At 40.7% G+C, this 14,533-nt stretch overlaps 2 protein-coding genes across 2 annotated transcripts; one reads left to right on the forward strand and one right to left on the reverse strand.

Annotated features, from left to right (window-relative positions):
- Positions 1–1,198: 1,198 nt before the first annotated feature.
- Positions 1,199–2,563, reverse strand: LOC114426621 (uncharacterized). Its single transcript, XM_028394139.1, has 4 exons — positions 2,294–2,563; positions 2,072–2,176; positions 1,771–1,977; positions 1,199–1,623 (listed from the first exon to the last, which is right to left on the reverse strand). The coding sequence occupies exons 1-4, from the start codon at positions 2,557–2,559 to the stop codon at positions 1,563–1,565; spliced, it is 639 nt and encodes a 212-aa protein (XP_028249940.1). The 5' UTR covers positions 2,560–2,563; the 3' UTR covers positions 1,199–1,562.
- A 1,474-nt stretch (positions 2,564–4,037) lies between these two features.
- Positions 4,038–5,934, forward strand: LOC114426541 (coiled-coil domain-containing protein 106-like). The gene is made up of 4 exons (XM_028394023.1): positions 4,038–4,187; positions 4,441–4,587; positions 4,689–4,898; positions 5,500–5,934. The coding sequence occupies exons 2-4, from the start codon at positions 4,500–4,502 to the stop codon at positions 5,817–5,819; spliced, it is 618 nt and encodes a 205-aa protein (XP_028249824.1). The 5' UTR covers positions 4,038–4,187; positions 4,441–4,499; the 3' UTR covers positions 5,820–5,934.
- The last annotated feature ends 8,599 nt before the right edge of the window (positions 5,935–14,533 follow it).

A 14,533-nucleotide genomic window follows, 5' to 3' on the forward strand; every position in this document is an offset into this window, starting at 1 on the left:
TTTATGCACATGTAGTCCTTTGGCAATTTATGGTAAGTTCAGTTAATTATTAAACATTTATTAACTGTTAGCTAACAATTTTCGTGAGCTATTCTAAAGTGAGGACTATCTCTGCCTAATTAAACATTTACAACAGGGGTCTCAAAGTCAACTTAACCGGGGGGCCGCTGGGGGTATAGTCTGGGTGAGGCTTGGCCGCATTAAGGCCGCATTAAAAAAAAGGGTTTCAAATATTCCAAAAAAGTACAACTGGTCCAATCGTCTCAATCTTTATCAATAACAGGTCAGAATAGGGATGCGAATGATTGATTAATTCAATAATCGTTAGTTGAATGACCTTATCGATCGAATTGATAAGAGGTGATTTTCCTGGGCCTGAATTTCCCTCAGTTTCACTAAGACTAAAATCTAAACATTGTCATATTCCTTAATGAGTGATTTGCTGTACCATTGGGGATACAGTACATACAATGACATTTATGTAGGCTAGTATAACAAAATCTATTGTGAATAGAAATTAAATAAAATATGTCCAGCTGCTTTAACATGAAAAGAAGTTGTTCACTGGCTCCTCACACAGACACATGTCCAGGGGTCAGGCGTGTGCGCAGCTTGTTTACAGTGAGGACAGCTACTGAGAACATGGGTTCTGTTCAACTAGCATCCTGATTAAAAAGAAAGAAAGAAACTCCAAGTGCTTCATGTGACCTACGTATTCACAGCGAGCACAAATGGAAATGGGGACACAGGACAAGCCTCAGTAAATAAGTGCGTTTGAGAAAAATGTGCGGGCAGCACTAACACTAAACTTTGATGTCAGGTGGGGGGCCACAAAATATCTGCTTGTGGCCCGCGGGCTGCTACTTTGAGACCCCTGATTTACAAAGTAGATTTAAAGGCTAAGTTTCCTTCCCAACTGAAGATTGTGAAGAAAAAAACACAACAATGTGATACAGAGTATAAAAAACATTTATTGCTTATTAAAGAAAGGAATGCAACTCTACACTCTCAGCAACCTCAAATAGTATAACTTATTCTATCTAACTTTATAGCAAAATGAATAAAAATCACTGACTGAAAGTACAAAAATAAGCAATAAAGTAACAAAATTAACAGTGAAATGTAGAAAATAAAATATTTTGGACTAGAACATTTTTTGCCATCTGTGTGACTGTTATAGCTACTTGTACTTTCGAGAAATTTCATGAATCAATCTGCCAAATGCACCACTGTGGTGTTTCCTTGCCAGCCATTCATTCCACTCAATCACTGCAAGGTGGTCAGAACGCAAACTCTCAGTCCGATTCCCCCTAAGTCTCCAGATCTGCTCTTTGTAGGATCTTCAGGCTCTCTCAATATGCCACTGGTGCCCATACACAACAAAAATATGTAATAGTTGTACCCTAGTGCAGGGAGGACGCGATAGGCACACCATTCATCACTGATAATTGATGATCCAGGCCTAATATGATGGGCAATCAAGGGGACTAGATGTCTTCGAGATCTTCTCTCAACAAGACGTAGAATTGGTCTTCCTGCTCTCTGATGATGATGCCTCACACCTAACATTCCAAAGACCCACTTCTTTCTTTTCCACCCACCAGCCATTCTTCCTCTACCGTACTGATGGAGAACAAAACACAACATAGACATGTATTAGCAATAAGATAATAATATTACTACTACTACTACTACTACTACTAATAATAATAATAATAACAATAATAATAATAATTTCAGTAGTTTAAATAAAGTATTGCTGCAACATACCTTTCGTTTGTGCCGAAAATGGCTTTATCGATCACAACAAACTCTCTTCTTCCTCCAATCTGCTGGCCTGTATACCTTCTCATTCTTTCAACTGCTGTGACACAGACCTTCCTTATTTTGTTTGCCATTTTACTAAGAGTCGTTGAACTGCCTGCAATGCTGTCATCCATCATGTCTATCTGCCGCAACCGCAGACCCTGAGAAAACCTTAAAGGATAATAAACATATTAGACTATGTATGCCTTCATAAAAAACAACTGAATAACAACAAAATTACTACTTAATGTTATTACATGCCTACCTGTACATGAACTGCATCCATTTACTGAAGGAAAGCTTTGATCCATGAAAGATTGACTTGTGCCTGACAGAAACTTGTTTTGCTTTATGTGCTTGTCGACAAATCCTATTAAAAAATTAAATAACAAAAATGAAATTACACTTTTGCTTCAATGCCCATCAAAATATCATGTTACAAATCATGTTATATTTTCTTTTATTATTATAATTATATATTTCTTACCAAGCATATTGATCTCCACAGTTGGTCCTTTTCTTCAGTTTCATGTCCTGCCGGCATAATCTGCATTTCATTTTTCTTTTAAGCAGTCTCCTTTTCTGAAGCCACTTAATTAGCTTCAGGCTGTTCTTTGTGGAGCTGCTCTTGTTAATAAGCTTTGTAAGCTGGGTAAAACTTTCCCTCTCATTTTTCATCAACAGGCGATTCTTCTGTGAACCTGATTTAGTTAATGATCTGGTGAGCGGGAGAAATTGCGCTCCTGTTTTCATTCAAAACATGCGCCTGTTTTCATACGTAATCATACGTCATCAGTGTGGGACAGAGGAATGATCTCTTTTTTTTTATTTTTTTTCGAATCTTTATTTATAACAATGTCATTTTACAATTTATACATATAAACAACAAACAAACAAACAATAATAAACAACACATAAAACAAGGTAACGAGTCTGCTAGGTTACAGCAATATTAAATTTTTCAATCAGTGCAATCGTTTTAAATAATTTCTTATTAGTTAGTTTGAGTTTATTGATGGAAGCTAAATATATTTTCAAATCTGTTACTTTAAAATTATGCCAAGAGGGTACTTTGTTATTCCATTTAATTTTGTGTATATAATATTTTGCAAGGATTATAATTAGGTTTACAATATAAACTTCATCTTTAGTAAATGTACGGTTATTAAATATGAGCAAGAGTTGCAGTTTTGTAAGTTCAACATCTTTACCCAATATTAGTTTCAGATAATGTTGTAAATTTGACCAAAATATGTTAACATGCAAACATTCCACAAAGACATGCTCTATACTTTCTCCCTCACCCTGACAAAAGGAGCATTGATTGGATATATTTGGGAGAAAGCGACATAAATAATCTTTAACTGGGTAATATCGATGTGTTATTTTAAATAGACATTCTTTAACTTTATTTGTAATTATGTATTTATAAGGTAGTAAGAAGATTGAGTTCCACTGTTTTTTACTGAAAGATGCCCACCTGTTCTTGCATATAGGGTTTGAGATTTGGACAAAATTATTTCTAATATATTTGTTTGTGCATTTCTTATCGACTAGATTTATTCCTTCAATGGTAATGGGATATTCCCTGAAATTAACATTTTCAATTTGTACATTTTGGGCTAAAGCTATGATACTATGAGGGATTGACTTCTTAACCATTTCAAACTCTTTTTGAGGTGCTTGCCAATTATACTTGATACAGAAACTCTTGTGATCACATAGCTTGCCACTGTCGTCTAATAATTGGTTCACAGTATTTATATTTTCATTATACCAGTTCTGTAAATATAAAGACTTGCTTTTATATAAAATGTAAGCGCTATTCCATAGAATACAGTTGTGAGGTGAATAATTGTGTTTATATAATAAAGACCAACACTGCAAAACCTGCTGATGGAAATTGGCTAGTTTCACTGGAAGTTTTCCGATCTTAAAGGGACATCGTAGAAGGAAATTTAGACCTCCCATCTTATTGAAAACGTAATTTGGGAAGATATTCCATAAACTATATGGGTTTTTGTTAAATCTTTTCATCCAATTTATTTTTAATACTTGATTAAATGTGGTAAAGGTCAATACATCTAAGCCTCCTTCAGCTAATGGATTCGAAAGAATTGTTTTCTTTATTTTATGAGATTTGTTTTTCCATATGAAATTAAATAGAATTCTATCTAGATCAGAGCAGAGGTATTTGGGGCCATCTAGTGTCGAAAAAAGGTATGAGGCTCTTGACATTAGAGGAATGATCTCGCTCCCACAAGTGAAACGTGTTCTTGACATGAACTCCATCCAAAGTTGTAGCGTTCGCACGCGGGCCAAAATGAATGCCTGTGCTGACATGGGCACAGCGGAAGAGACGTCCAGCACTGGGACTAGCGGTAAGTTTATTGTTTTGTTCACTGTCACATATTATGGATGACGCCTAGCAAGCAAGTTGCTAGCTAGTTTCCTGGCTAGCAACTCACCTGCAAGCTAGAATTCGCGGGGGAGGGGGGCAACACACCGGATTTATTTGCAACTAGGCAGAAGCCAGCCCTTTTTCAGATAACTTTTGTAATGACAGTTTGCTAGACAACTGTAAAACCAATAGATTGTTCTCAGTTTGTTTGTACAGTATGATTTATTTCTCAGATCTACACCTGGCCCCCACTGCACAGGTGGTTGATAGATGAAAAACCCATGAATTGGATATGTGTAAGATGAGAATGGAGTTGCAGAAGGAGAAGATAGAGGAGCTGACCAAGGAGAGAGACTATCTTGAAGAGCAACTAGCATCAGGTAAGTCTCCCAACACTCAGTACTTATGTGAGTAAGTGTTTTGTCTTTTTTTTCTCATGTACCATCTGCTACTGTGACCCTTATGTCTTGTCCATTTTCAGCTCTTAAAAGAAAGGACCTCCAGACATCATGGTCTGAACATTCCTCTAGTGACAGCTCAGCTGACTCTCTCTCTGATACTGTGTCTGACTCCTCCTCAAACACATCCTCATCAGAGGGGGAGAGGAAGAAGAAGAGGATTAAAAAAAAGGGAAAGGAGAAAAAGCACAGGAAGAAGTCAAAGAAAATGTTAACAAAGATGCATCAGAGAGGTTAGAATACTATTTTAACCACTCCACTCACTGGGTTTTTAATTTCTCACTGCTTGTGCCTTCAGTTCAATCGTGTCCCTCCTGCCTCATATATCATAAAGATTGCATTGGAAGAGAAGTAACTTGGTAGACCATTTGTGTAATTTCCAACGTTTCAGCTTTGTTAAATAAGCTACATTGATTACATTAAATACCTCAAACTACCAATTACGTCACAAGAACAAAAACAAGTGTGCAGTTAGAAAAGTTAAACCAGATTTTGCACAAGGTTTAACTTTTCTAATTGCACACCCTTTTGTACTTATTAGTTTGATTTCTATTTTCTGTAAATAATGTCTGTACTGTTTATTCTTACCTTTAGAGGTATATGTTAGTATGCTGAGTGCCTATATATTGATGCTGCAATAGTGATATTTCTCAGCTTGGGATGAATAAAGTATTTCTATTCTACTCTACTCTGGAAGAATTGGTTGGCTAAAATATGTGAAATAGATAATAGATAATAAACCTGTTAATTAATAAATATTTTTTACACACAAGAATTTACAAAAGAATTGTAAAACTATATGCGAAAATTAATTTTATGCTCTCTTAATTACAGCTCAAAATCCGCAGCAGGTGGTGGACCAACACAAAAAGATTCTCAGGCACTTCAAAAGAGGATGCACCATGTCAGCTGCCTTCAAGCGGGTCGGGGTGGACAGGAACACTGTAGTGGTCAATGCTCCAATTGCAGAGCTGTACATTGCCGTGCCTGGCAAATATAAAGACCTCCTTAAAATCCACAGCAGCAAGGTTAAACTATATACATTTGCTACCCAGTGTGCCACTGCAATTCTTGAAGATCCAGCTGTAGGAGATACTATTCAAGCCTTTAAGGCTTCTGGAAAGCTGCTACCCCTTAAAGCAAAGGGGAACTGAGCTTGATTCTAAGTTTTCCAACTAAATTGGAAGTTGTACTGTTCCCTTCTGTTTTGAAGTTCTCCTAGGTGCACTTAAGAAGACACATTAGTTTAAATGTGTGTTGTTTTTCTGTGACTCAGTTTAAAATGTATTGTAGTTTGCTTACTGAAAGGAATGTGGAATTTTGGCACTACTACTACTTATACTTGAATATTTTATTTTACTGTTAATGTTGTCACTTTATTGCTTATTTTATACTTTCAGTGCTTTTTATTCCTTTTGCAACTTATGTTGTTGATTTACATTCACTGTGTTGCTTATACTTTCATTTTTCTTATGTAAAAATATGTATACTATAATTTATTTTATATAAAATACATTTTTTATATATACTATTTGAGGTTGCTGACAGTGTAGAGTTGCATTCCTTTCTTTAATAAGAAATAAATGTTTTTTATACTCTGTATCACATTGTTGTGTTTTTTCTTCACAATCTTCAGTTGGGAAGCCTTTAAATCTACTTTGTAAATGTTTAATTAGGCAGAGATAGTCCTCACTTTAGAATAGCTCACGAAAATTGTTAGCTAACAGTTAATAAATGTTTAATAATTAACTGAACTTACCATAAATTGCCAAAGGACTACATGTGCATAAAGCATTTATTCACACACTCAGTAACTGTTAGTGCATGACTAAATAACAACACATATAACTGTGCATCTAAGCAGTTTATTAATCATTTACTTACAATTCATAAATGATCTTATGAACCACTTACAACTCCTGAATAGCAGGGTTGTAAATGTTTTTACGTTTGATTAAGACATAATAAACTGATCATTACTTAAGTGTGAAATAAGAATTAATAACCACATTATAAATATGCTTATAAATCATGTGTGAAGCCTTTAAAAATACCTTTACAATCTAAGTGGTAATGGCTAATAATGTAGGAGTGATGCTTTATAGATGATGAACTAAGTATTTACTGATCCTTAACTAATGCCTCATAGTGTGCAGTTATTATAAAGTGCTACCAATTATTGAAATAAAACCTGAAAATAAACAATTTATTCAAAAGAATTTCAAAGTTGATTCCAAAAAAAATTTTGAACTGAAAAAAAATCAACAACAAAACATAAATTTTCAGTTTCAAAGTTTAGTGTTTGAATTAATTATATTTTTTCAGGTGAACAAAACTTATGACCCTGATTTGGCTCCATACTGGCAGACCATAAAATGTGTTGCTGCACAGTGGACGATACTGTGATCAGTATGCTGATCTGTGCACAGTAAGGACAGAATCTCCCCATGGCTTAATCCAAGCATGAAATAGAACTTTTTAATGAAATCTTGTAAATGAGTCATTTTCCGATGTGAGCAGCAAACCGGTTAGGTTAGGCTACTTATAAACATTTTTTATTACAGCAATAAAATGTATCTCGTTATAACGACATAGCGTCTTATCACGTTATAACGAGATACGTTTTGACATTAAAACGAGATAGCATTTGACGTTATAACGAGATAGTGATTAAATTTTTTTTTCTACTGTGGCAGTTCAGCGCTTCCGTAAAAAAACTGTTTTATTTATGAGTTAGCTGCCTTGTTGTGCCTTTAGTAGTTCCATATATCTAATCATATTATTTATGTTATTAATGGAATTATGTGGTTATATCACGTTATTTATTTTAACCTTTATTTTACCAGAAAGTGTCTTTTTACAACAAGAACGGGTTGACATATAGGCTGAGGTCAGTCTTGTGTTTTTATAGTGAAATAAAAAGCTTCAGCTTCATTATTTGTCTTATCAGTCAGAAGTAACTGAGAGAATTAAGAACTGAATCAATTCAAAGTGGTGCTTGTAGTTTTAAAATTGTCATTAGATAAGCATACAGGTGTATGTTTAACCTATATAAAATCTGATGACCGACTCGCACACAGATGTGACACCGTGTGTGCATTTCAGCTTCAGCTGATAACTGAAGTGAGCTGTTTTCAACATATTTAGTAGACTTACCCTCAGTTGAAACTGATTTTTTAGTGTTCTGACCTGCATTTAGCGCAAAAATGAGCGTCTCTCACTGAGAAAAAGCTTGTTTGGACACAGGCAGCAGAACTATAGAAAATGGGTCACACCAACACATTTAGTTGTGTTTCAGCTCAGTTTAGCAATATTAGGACTGATTTGAGCTGTTTTCATCATATTTAGACTGAATTGAGCTGTTCATATTTAGACTGAATTGAGCTGTTTTCATCATATTTAGACTGAATTGGGCTGTTTTCATCATATTTAGTGTACATTCACTCAGTTGCAGCTCATTTTTTAGTGTTCTGACCTGTATTCAGCTCATTTGCACAAATTAAGCTTCTCTCGCTTAGATAATACACTTTTGGACACCAACCTATTTCATTGTTTGTCAGTTCATTTCAGCAATATTATAAAGACTGAATTGAGCTGTTTTCATCATATTTAGTGTACATTCACTCAGTTGCAGCTGATTTTTTAGTGTTCTGACCTGTATTCAGCTCATATGCACAAATTGAGATTCTCTCGCTGAGATAATGCACTTTTGGACACACCAACATATTTAGTTGTTTTTCAGCTCATTAGCAATATTATGACTGAATTGAGCTGTTTTCATCATATTTAGACTGAATTGAGCTGTTTACATAATATTTAATGTACATTCACTGAGTTGCAGCTCATTTTTTAGTGTTCTGACCTGTATTCAGCTCATATGCACAAATTAAGCTTCTCTCGCTTAGATAATGCACTTTTGGACACCAACCTATTTCATTGTTTGTCAGCTCATTTCAGCAATATTATGACTGAATTGAGCTGTTTTCATCATATTTAGTGTACATTCACTCAGTTGCAGCTCATTTTTTAGTGTTCTGACCTGTATTCAGCTCATATGCCCAAATTGAGCTTCTCTCGCTTAGATAATGCACTTTTGGACATACCAACATATGTAGTTGTTTTTCAGCTCATTAGCAATATTATGAATGAATTGAGCTGTTTTCATCATATTTAGACTGAATTGAGCTGTTTTCATCATATTTAGACTGAATTGAGCTGTTTTCATCATATTTAGTGTACATTCACTCAGTTGCAGCTCATTTTTTAGTGTTCTGACCTGTATTCAGCTCATATGCACAAATTGAGCTTCTCTCGCTTAGATAATACACTTTTGGACACCAACCTATTTCATTGTTTGTCAGCTCATTTCAGCAATATTATGACTGAATTGAGCTGTTTTCATCATATTTAGACTGAATTGAGCTGTTTGCATCATATTTAGTGTACATTCACTCAGTTGCAGCTCATTTTTTAGTGTTCTGACCTGTATTGAGCTCATATGCACAAATTGAGCTTGTCTTGCTTAGATAATGCACTTTTGGACACACCAACATATGTAGTTGTTTTTCAGCTCATTAGAAAATATTATGACTGAATTGAGCTGTTGTCATCATATTTAGACTGAATTGAGCTGTTTGCATCATATTTAGTGTACATTCACTCAGTTGTAGCTCATTTTTTAGTGTTCTGACCTGTATTCAGCTCATATGCACAAATTAAGCTTCTCTCGCTTAGATAATGCACTTTTGGACACCAACCTATTTCATTGTTTGTCAGCTCATTTCAGCAATATTATGACTGAATTGAGCTGTTTTCATCATATTTAGACTGAATTGGGCTGTTTTCATCATATTTAGTGTACATTCACTCAGTTGCAGCTCATTTTTTAGTGTTCTGACCTGTATTCAGCTCATATGCACAAATTAAGCTTCTCTCGCTTAGATAATGCACTTTTGGACACCAACCTATTTCATTGTTTGTCAGCTCATTTCAGCAATATTATGACTGAATTGAGCTGTTTTCATCATATTTAGACTGAATTGGGCTGTTTTCATCATATTTAGTGTACATTCACTCAGTTGCAGCTCATTTGTTAGTGTTCTGACCTGTATTCAGCTCATATGCAAGTATCCCATCCACACCCGCGCTCTCCTGCTCACCCACGCATCCTCCCGCTGACCTTACCGCCACCTTGCGCACCGCTACAACCTGTTCACCCACTCTTAATCCCCCCTCCCCGGGCTAAACCAAGCAAACCGCGCCGGGAAAGTCCTCGTGCCCCTGGTGCCGTGAAGGCGCTGCGCTGCAGTGCTGAGCAGATGTTTACAAAAAGAAAAGACACTTTGCCTCTTTTCTCGCACGTGTGTGTGTCCACTAAACATCTGTTGTAGCCTTTGTAGCCAGTAAACCACTTTTGTGGCCTGCCTTGTGTAGTTTTTGTCACCTGCTTTGGTATCAGTTATGGTGTATTTTATGCACGTCTTGCTTTCTTTGTCCATCAAAGAGCAAAAAGCGGAAGGTGCATGTGCCCAGGTAATTGTGGTAACCGCGCCTAGCTGTTTGTTAGCCGCGGTTACCGTGGTTACCAGACGTCAGAATTCTCAGATCGAAGGCAGGGAGGAACATAAAGTCCTCAATTATGGTGGATTTTATGCACGTCTTGCTTTCTTTGTCCATCAAAGACCAAAAAACGGAAGGTGCATGTGCCCAGGTAATTGTGGTAACCGCGCCTAACTGTTTGCTAGCCGCGGTTGCCGTGGTTACCAGACGTCAGAATTCTCAGATCAAAGGCAGGAAGGAACATAAAGTCCTCAATTGTCCAAAGACAGAAAAGCTCACAGCACCCGGTGCTCCCAGGCGCTCTCCCATCCAAGTACTAACCAACCAGGCCCGACTCTGCTTAGCTTCCGAGATCGGGCGCTTCTGGAGTAGTGTGGCCGTGAGCTGCTTTCTCGTCAGCTGCGGCGTGTCTTGACGCGTGTCATGCTTGCGTAGTCACGCTGTGACTCTGACATGTGGTTGTGTTGCTGTGATGAGCAGATGTAGAGACGCTCTCTGTCAGCTCTGCCCTGCGCGCTGCCGTCCAACAATGCCCACGCTCTCCTGCTCACCCACGCATCCTCCCGCTGACCTTACCGCCACCTTGCGCACCGCTACAACCTGTTCACCCACTCTTAATCCCCCCTCCCCGGGCTAAACCAAGCAAACCGCGCCGGGAAAGTCCTCGTGCCCCTGGTGCCGTGAAGGCGCTGCGCTGCAGTGCTGAGCAGATGTTTACAAAAAGAAAAGACACTTTGCCTCTTTTCTCGCACGTGTGTGTGTCCACTAAACATCTGTTGTAGCCTTTGTAGCCAGTAAACCACTTTTGTGGCCTGCCTTGTGTAGTTTTTGTCACCTGCTTTGGTATCAGTTATGGTGTATTTTATGCACGTCTTGCTTTCTTTGTCCATCAAAGAGCAAAAAGCGGAAGGTGCATGTGCCCAGGTAATTGTGGTAGCCGCGCCTAGCTGTTTGTTAGCCGCGGTTACCGTGGTTACCAGACGTCAGAATTCTCAGATCGAAGGCAGGGAGGAACATAAAGTCCTCAATTATGGTGGATTTTATGCACGTCTTGCTTTCTTTGTCCATCAAAGACCAAAAAACGGAAGGTGCATGTGCCCAGGTAATTGTGGTAACCGCGCCTAACTGTTTGCTAGCCGCGGTTGCCGTGGTTACCAGACGTCAGAATTCTCAGATCAAAGGCAGGAAGGAACATAAAGTCCTCAATTGTCCAAAGACAGAAAAGCTCACAGCACCCGGTGCTCCCAGGCGCTCTCCCATCCAAGTACTAACCAACCAGGCCCGACTCTGCTTAGCTTCCGAGATCGGGCGCTTCTGGAGTAGTGTGGCCGTGAGCTGCTTTCCTCGTCAGCTGCGGCGTGTCTTGACGCGTGTCATGCTTGCGTAGTCACGCTGTGACTCTGACATGTGGTTGTGTTGCTGTGATGAGCAGATGTAGAGACGCTCTCTGTCAGCTCTGCCCTGCGCGCTGCCGTCCAACAATGCCCACGCTCTCCTGCTCACCCACGCATCCTCCCGCTGACCTTACCGCCACCTTGCGCACCGCTACAACCTGTTCACCCACTCTTAATCCCCCCTCCCCGGGCTAAACCAAGCAAACCGCGCCGGGAAAGTCCTCGTGCCCCTGGTGCCGTGAAGGCGCTGCGCTGCAGTGCTGAGCAGATGTTTACAAAAAGAAAAGACACTTTGCCTCTTTTCTCGCACGTGTGTGTGTCCACTAAACATCTGTTGTAGCCTTTGTAGCCAGTAAACCACTTTTGTGGCCTGCCTTGTGTAGTTTTTGTCACCTGCTTTGGTATCAGTTATGGTGTATTTTATGCACGTCTTGCTTTCTTTGTCCATCAAAGAGCAAAAAGCGGAAGGTGCATGTGCCCAGGTAATTGTGGTAGCCGCGCCTAGCTGTTTGTTAGCCGCGGTTACCGTGGTTACCAGACGTCAGAATTCTCAGATCGAAGGCAGGGAGGAACATAAAGTCCTCAATTATGGTGGATTTTATGCACGTCTTGCTTTCTTTGTCCATCAAAGACCAAAAAACGGAAGGTGCATGTGCCCAGGTAATTGTGGTAACCGCGCCTAACTGTTTGCTAGCCGCGGTTGCCGTGGTTACCAGACGTCAGAATTCTCAGATCAAAGGCAGGAAGGAACATAAAGTCCTCAATTGTCCAAAGACAGAAAAGCTCACAGCACCCGGTGCTCCCAGGCGCTCTCCCATCCAAGTACTAACCAACCAGGCCCGACTCTGCTTAGCTTCCGAGATCGGGCGCTTCTGGAGTAGTGTGGCCGTGAGCTGCTTTCTCGTCAGCTGCGGCGTGTCTTGACGCGTGTCATGCTTGCGTAGTCACGCTGTGACTCTGACATGTGGTTGTGTTGCTGTGATGAGCAGATGTAGAGACGCTCTCTGTCAGCTCTGCCCTGCGCGCTGCCGTCCAACAATGCCCACGCTCTCCTGCTCACCCACGCATCCTCCCGCTGACCTTACCGCCACCTTGCGCACCGCTACAACCTGTTCACCCACTCTTAATCCCCCCTCCCCGGGCTAAACCAAGCAAACCGCGCCGGGAAAGTCCTCGTGCCCCTGGTGCCGTGAAGGCGCTGCGCTGCAGTGCTGAGCAGATGTTTACAAAAAGAAAAGACACTTTGCCTCTTTTCTCGCACGTGTGTGTGTCCACTAAACATCTGTTGTAGCCTTTGTAGCCAGTAAACCACTTTTGTGGCCTGCCTTGTGTAGTTTTTGTCACCTGCTTTGGTATCAGTTATGGTGTATTTTATGCACGTCTTGCTTTCTTTGTCCATCAAAGAGCAAAAAGCGGAAGGTGCATGTGCCCAGGTAATTGTGGTAGCCGCGCCTAGCTGTTTGTTAGCCGCGGTTACCGTGGTTACCAGACGTCAGAATTCTCAGATCGAAGGCAGGGAGGAACATAAAGTCCTCAATTATGGTGGATTTTATGCACGTCTTGCTTTCTTTGTCCATCAAAGACCAAAAAACGGAAGGTGCATGTGCCCAGGTAATTGTGGTAACCGCGCCTAACTGTTTGCTAGCCGCGGTTGCCGTGGTTACCAGACGTCAGAATTCTCAGATCAAAGGCAGGAAGGAACATAAAGTCCTCAATTGTCCAAAGACAGAAAAGCTCACAGCACCCGGTGCTCCCAGGCGCTCTCCCATCCAAGTACTAACCAACCAGGCCCGACTCTGCTTAGCTTCCGAGATCGGGCGCTTCTGGAGTAGTGTGGCCGTGAGCTGCTTTCTCGTCAGCTGCGGCGTGTCTTGACGCGTGTCATGCTTGCGTAGTCACGCTGTGACTCTGACATGTGGTTGTGTTGCTGTGATGAGCAGATGTAGAGACGCTCTCTGTCAGCTCTGCCCTGCGCGCTGCCGTCCAACAATGCCCACGCTCTCCTGCTCACCCACGCATCCTCCCGCTGACCTTACCGCCACCTTGCGCACCGCTACAACCTGTTCACCCACTCTTAATCCCCCCTCCCCGGGCTAAACCAAGCAAACCGCGCCGGGAAAGTCCTCGTGCCCCTGGTGCCGTGAAGGCGCTGCGCTGCAGTGCTGAGCAGATGTTTACAAAAAGAAAAGACACTTTGCCTCTTTTCTCGCACGTGTGTGTGTCCACTAAACATCTGTTGTAGCCTTTGTAGCCAGTAAACCACTTTTGTGGCCTGCCTTGTGTAGTTTTTGTCACCTGCTTTGGTATCAGTTATGGTGTATTTTATGCACGTCTTGCTTTCTTTGTCCATCAAAGAGCAAAAAGCGGAAGGTGCATGTGCCCAGGTAATTGTGGTAGCCGCGCCTAGCTGTTTGTTAGCCGCGGTTACCGTGGTTACCAGACGTCAGAATTCTCAGATCGAAGGCAGGGAGGAACATAAAGTCCTCAATTATGGTGGATTTTATGCACGTCTTGCTTTCTTTGTCCATCAAAGACCAAAAAACGGAAGGTGCATGTGCCCAGGTAATTGTGGTAACCGCGCCTAACTGTTTGCTAGCCGCGGTTGCCGTGGTTACCAGACGTCAGAATTCTCAGATCAAAGGCAGGAAGGAACATAAAGTCCTCAATTGTCCAAAGACAGAAAAGCTCACAGCACCCGGTGCTCCCAGGCGCTCTCCCATCCAAGTACTAACCAACCAGGCCCGACTCTGCTTAGCTTCCGAGATCGGGCGCTTCTGGAGTAGTGTGGCCGTGAGCTGCTTTCTCGTCAGCTGCGGCGTGTCTTGACGCGTGTCATGCTTGCGTAGTCACGCTGTGACTCTGACATGTGGTTGTGTTGCTGTGATGAGCAGATGTAGAGACGCTCTCTGTCAGCT

The sequence above is a fragment of the Parambassis ranga genome, chromosome 21 (genome assembly GCF_900634625.1).
Source record: "Parambassis ranga chromosome 21, fParRan2.1, whole genome shotgun sequence".
Classification (NCBI taxonomy): Eukaryota; Metazoa; Chordata; class Actinopteri; family Ambassidae; genus Parambassis; species Parambassis ranga.

What these genes read in the sequence shown, in the direction of transcription:
- LOC114426621 (XM_028394139.1), bottom strand. Translation starts at nt 2,559, where the DNA reads ATGAAAACAGGAGCGCAATTTCTCCCGCTCACCAGATCATTAACTAAA. An exon ending in TGTGGAGATCAATATGCTTG is followed by an intron (nt 2,177 to 2,293) that starts GTAAGAAATATA and finishes ATTTTTTAATAG; the next exon opens with GATTTGTCGACAAGCACATA. An exon ending in TGGATGCAGTTCATGTACAG is followed by an intron (nt 1,978 to 2,071) that starts GTAGGCATGTAA and finishes TTATCCTTTAAG; the next exon opens with GTTTTCTCAGGGTCTGCGGT.
- LOC114426541 (XM_028394023.1), top strand. Translation starts at nt 4,500, where the DNA reads ATGTGTAAGATGAGAATGGAGTTGCAGAAGGAGAAGATAGAGGAGCTG. An exon ending in TGAAGAGCAACTAGCATCAG is followed by an intron (nt 4,588 to 4,688) that starts GTAAGTCTCCCA and finishes GTCCATTTTCAG; the next exon opens with CTCTTAAAAGAAAGGACCTC. An exon ending in AACAAAGATGCATCAGAGAG is followed by an intron (nt 4,899 to 5,499) that starts GTTAGAATACTA and finishes TCTTAATTACAG; the next exon opens with CTCAAAATCCGCAGCAGGTG.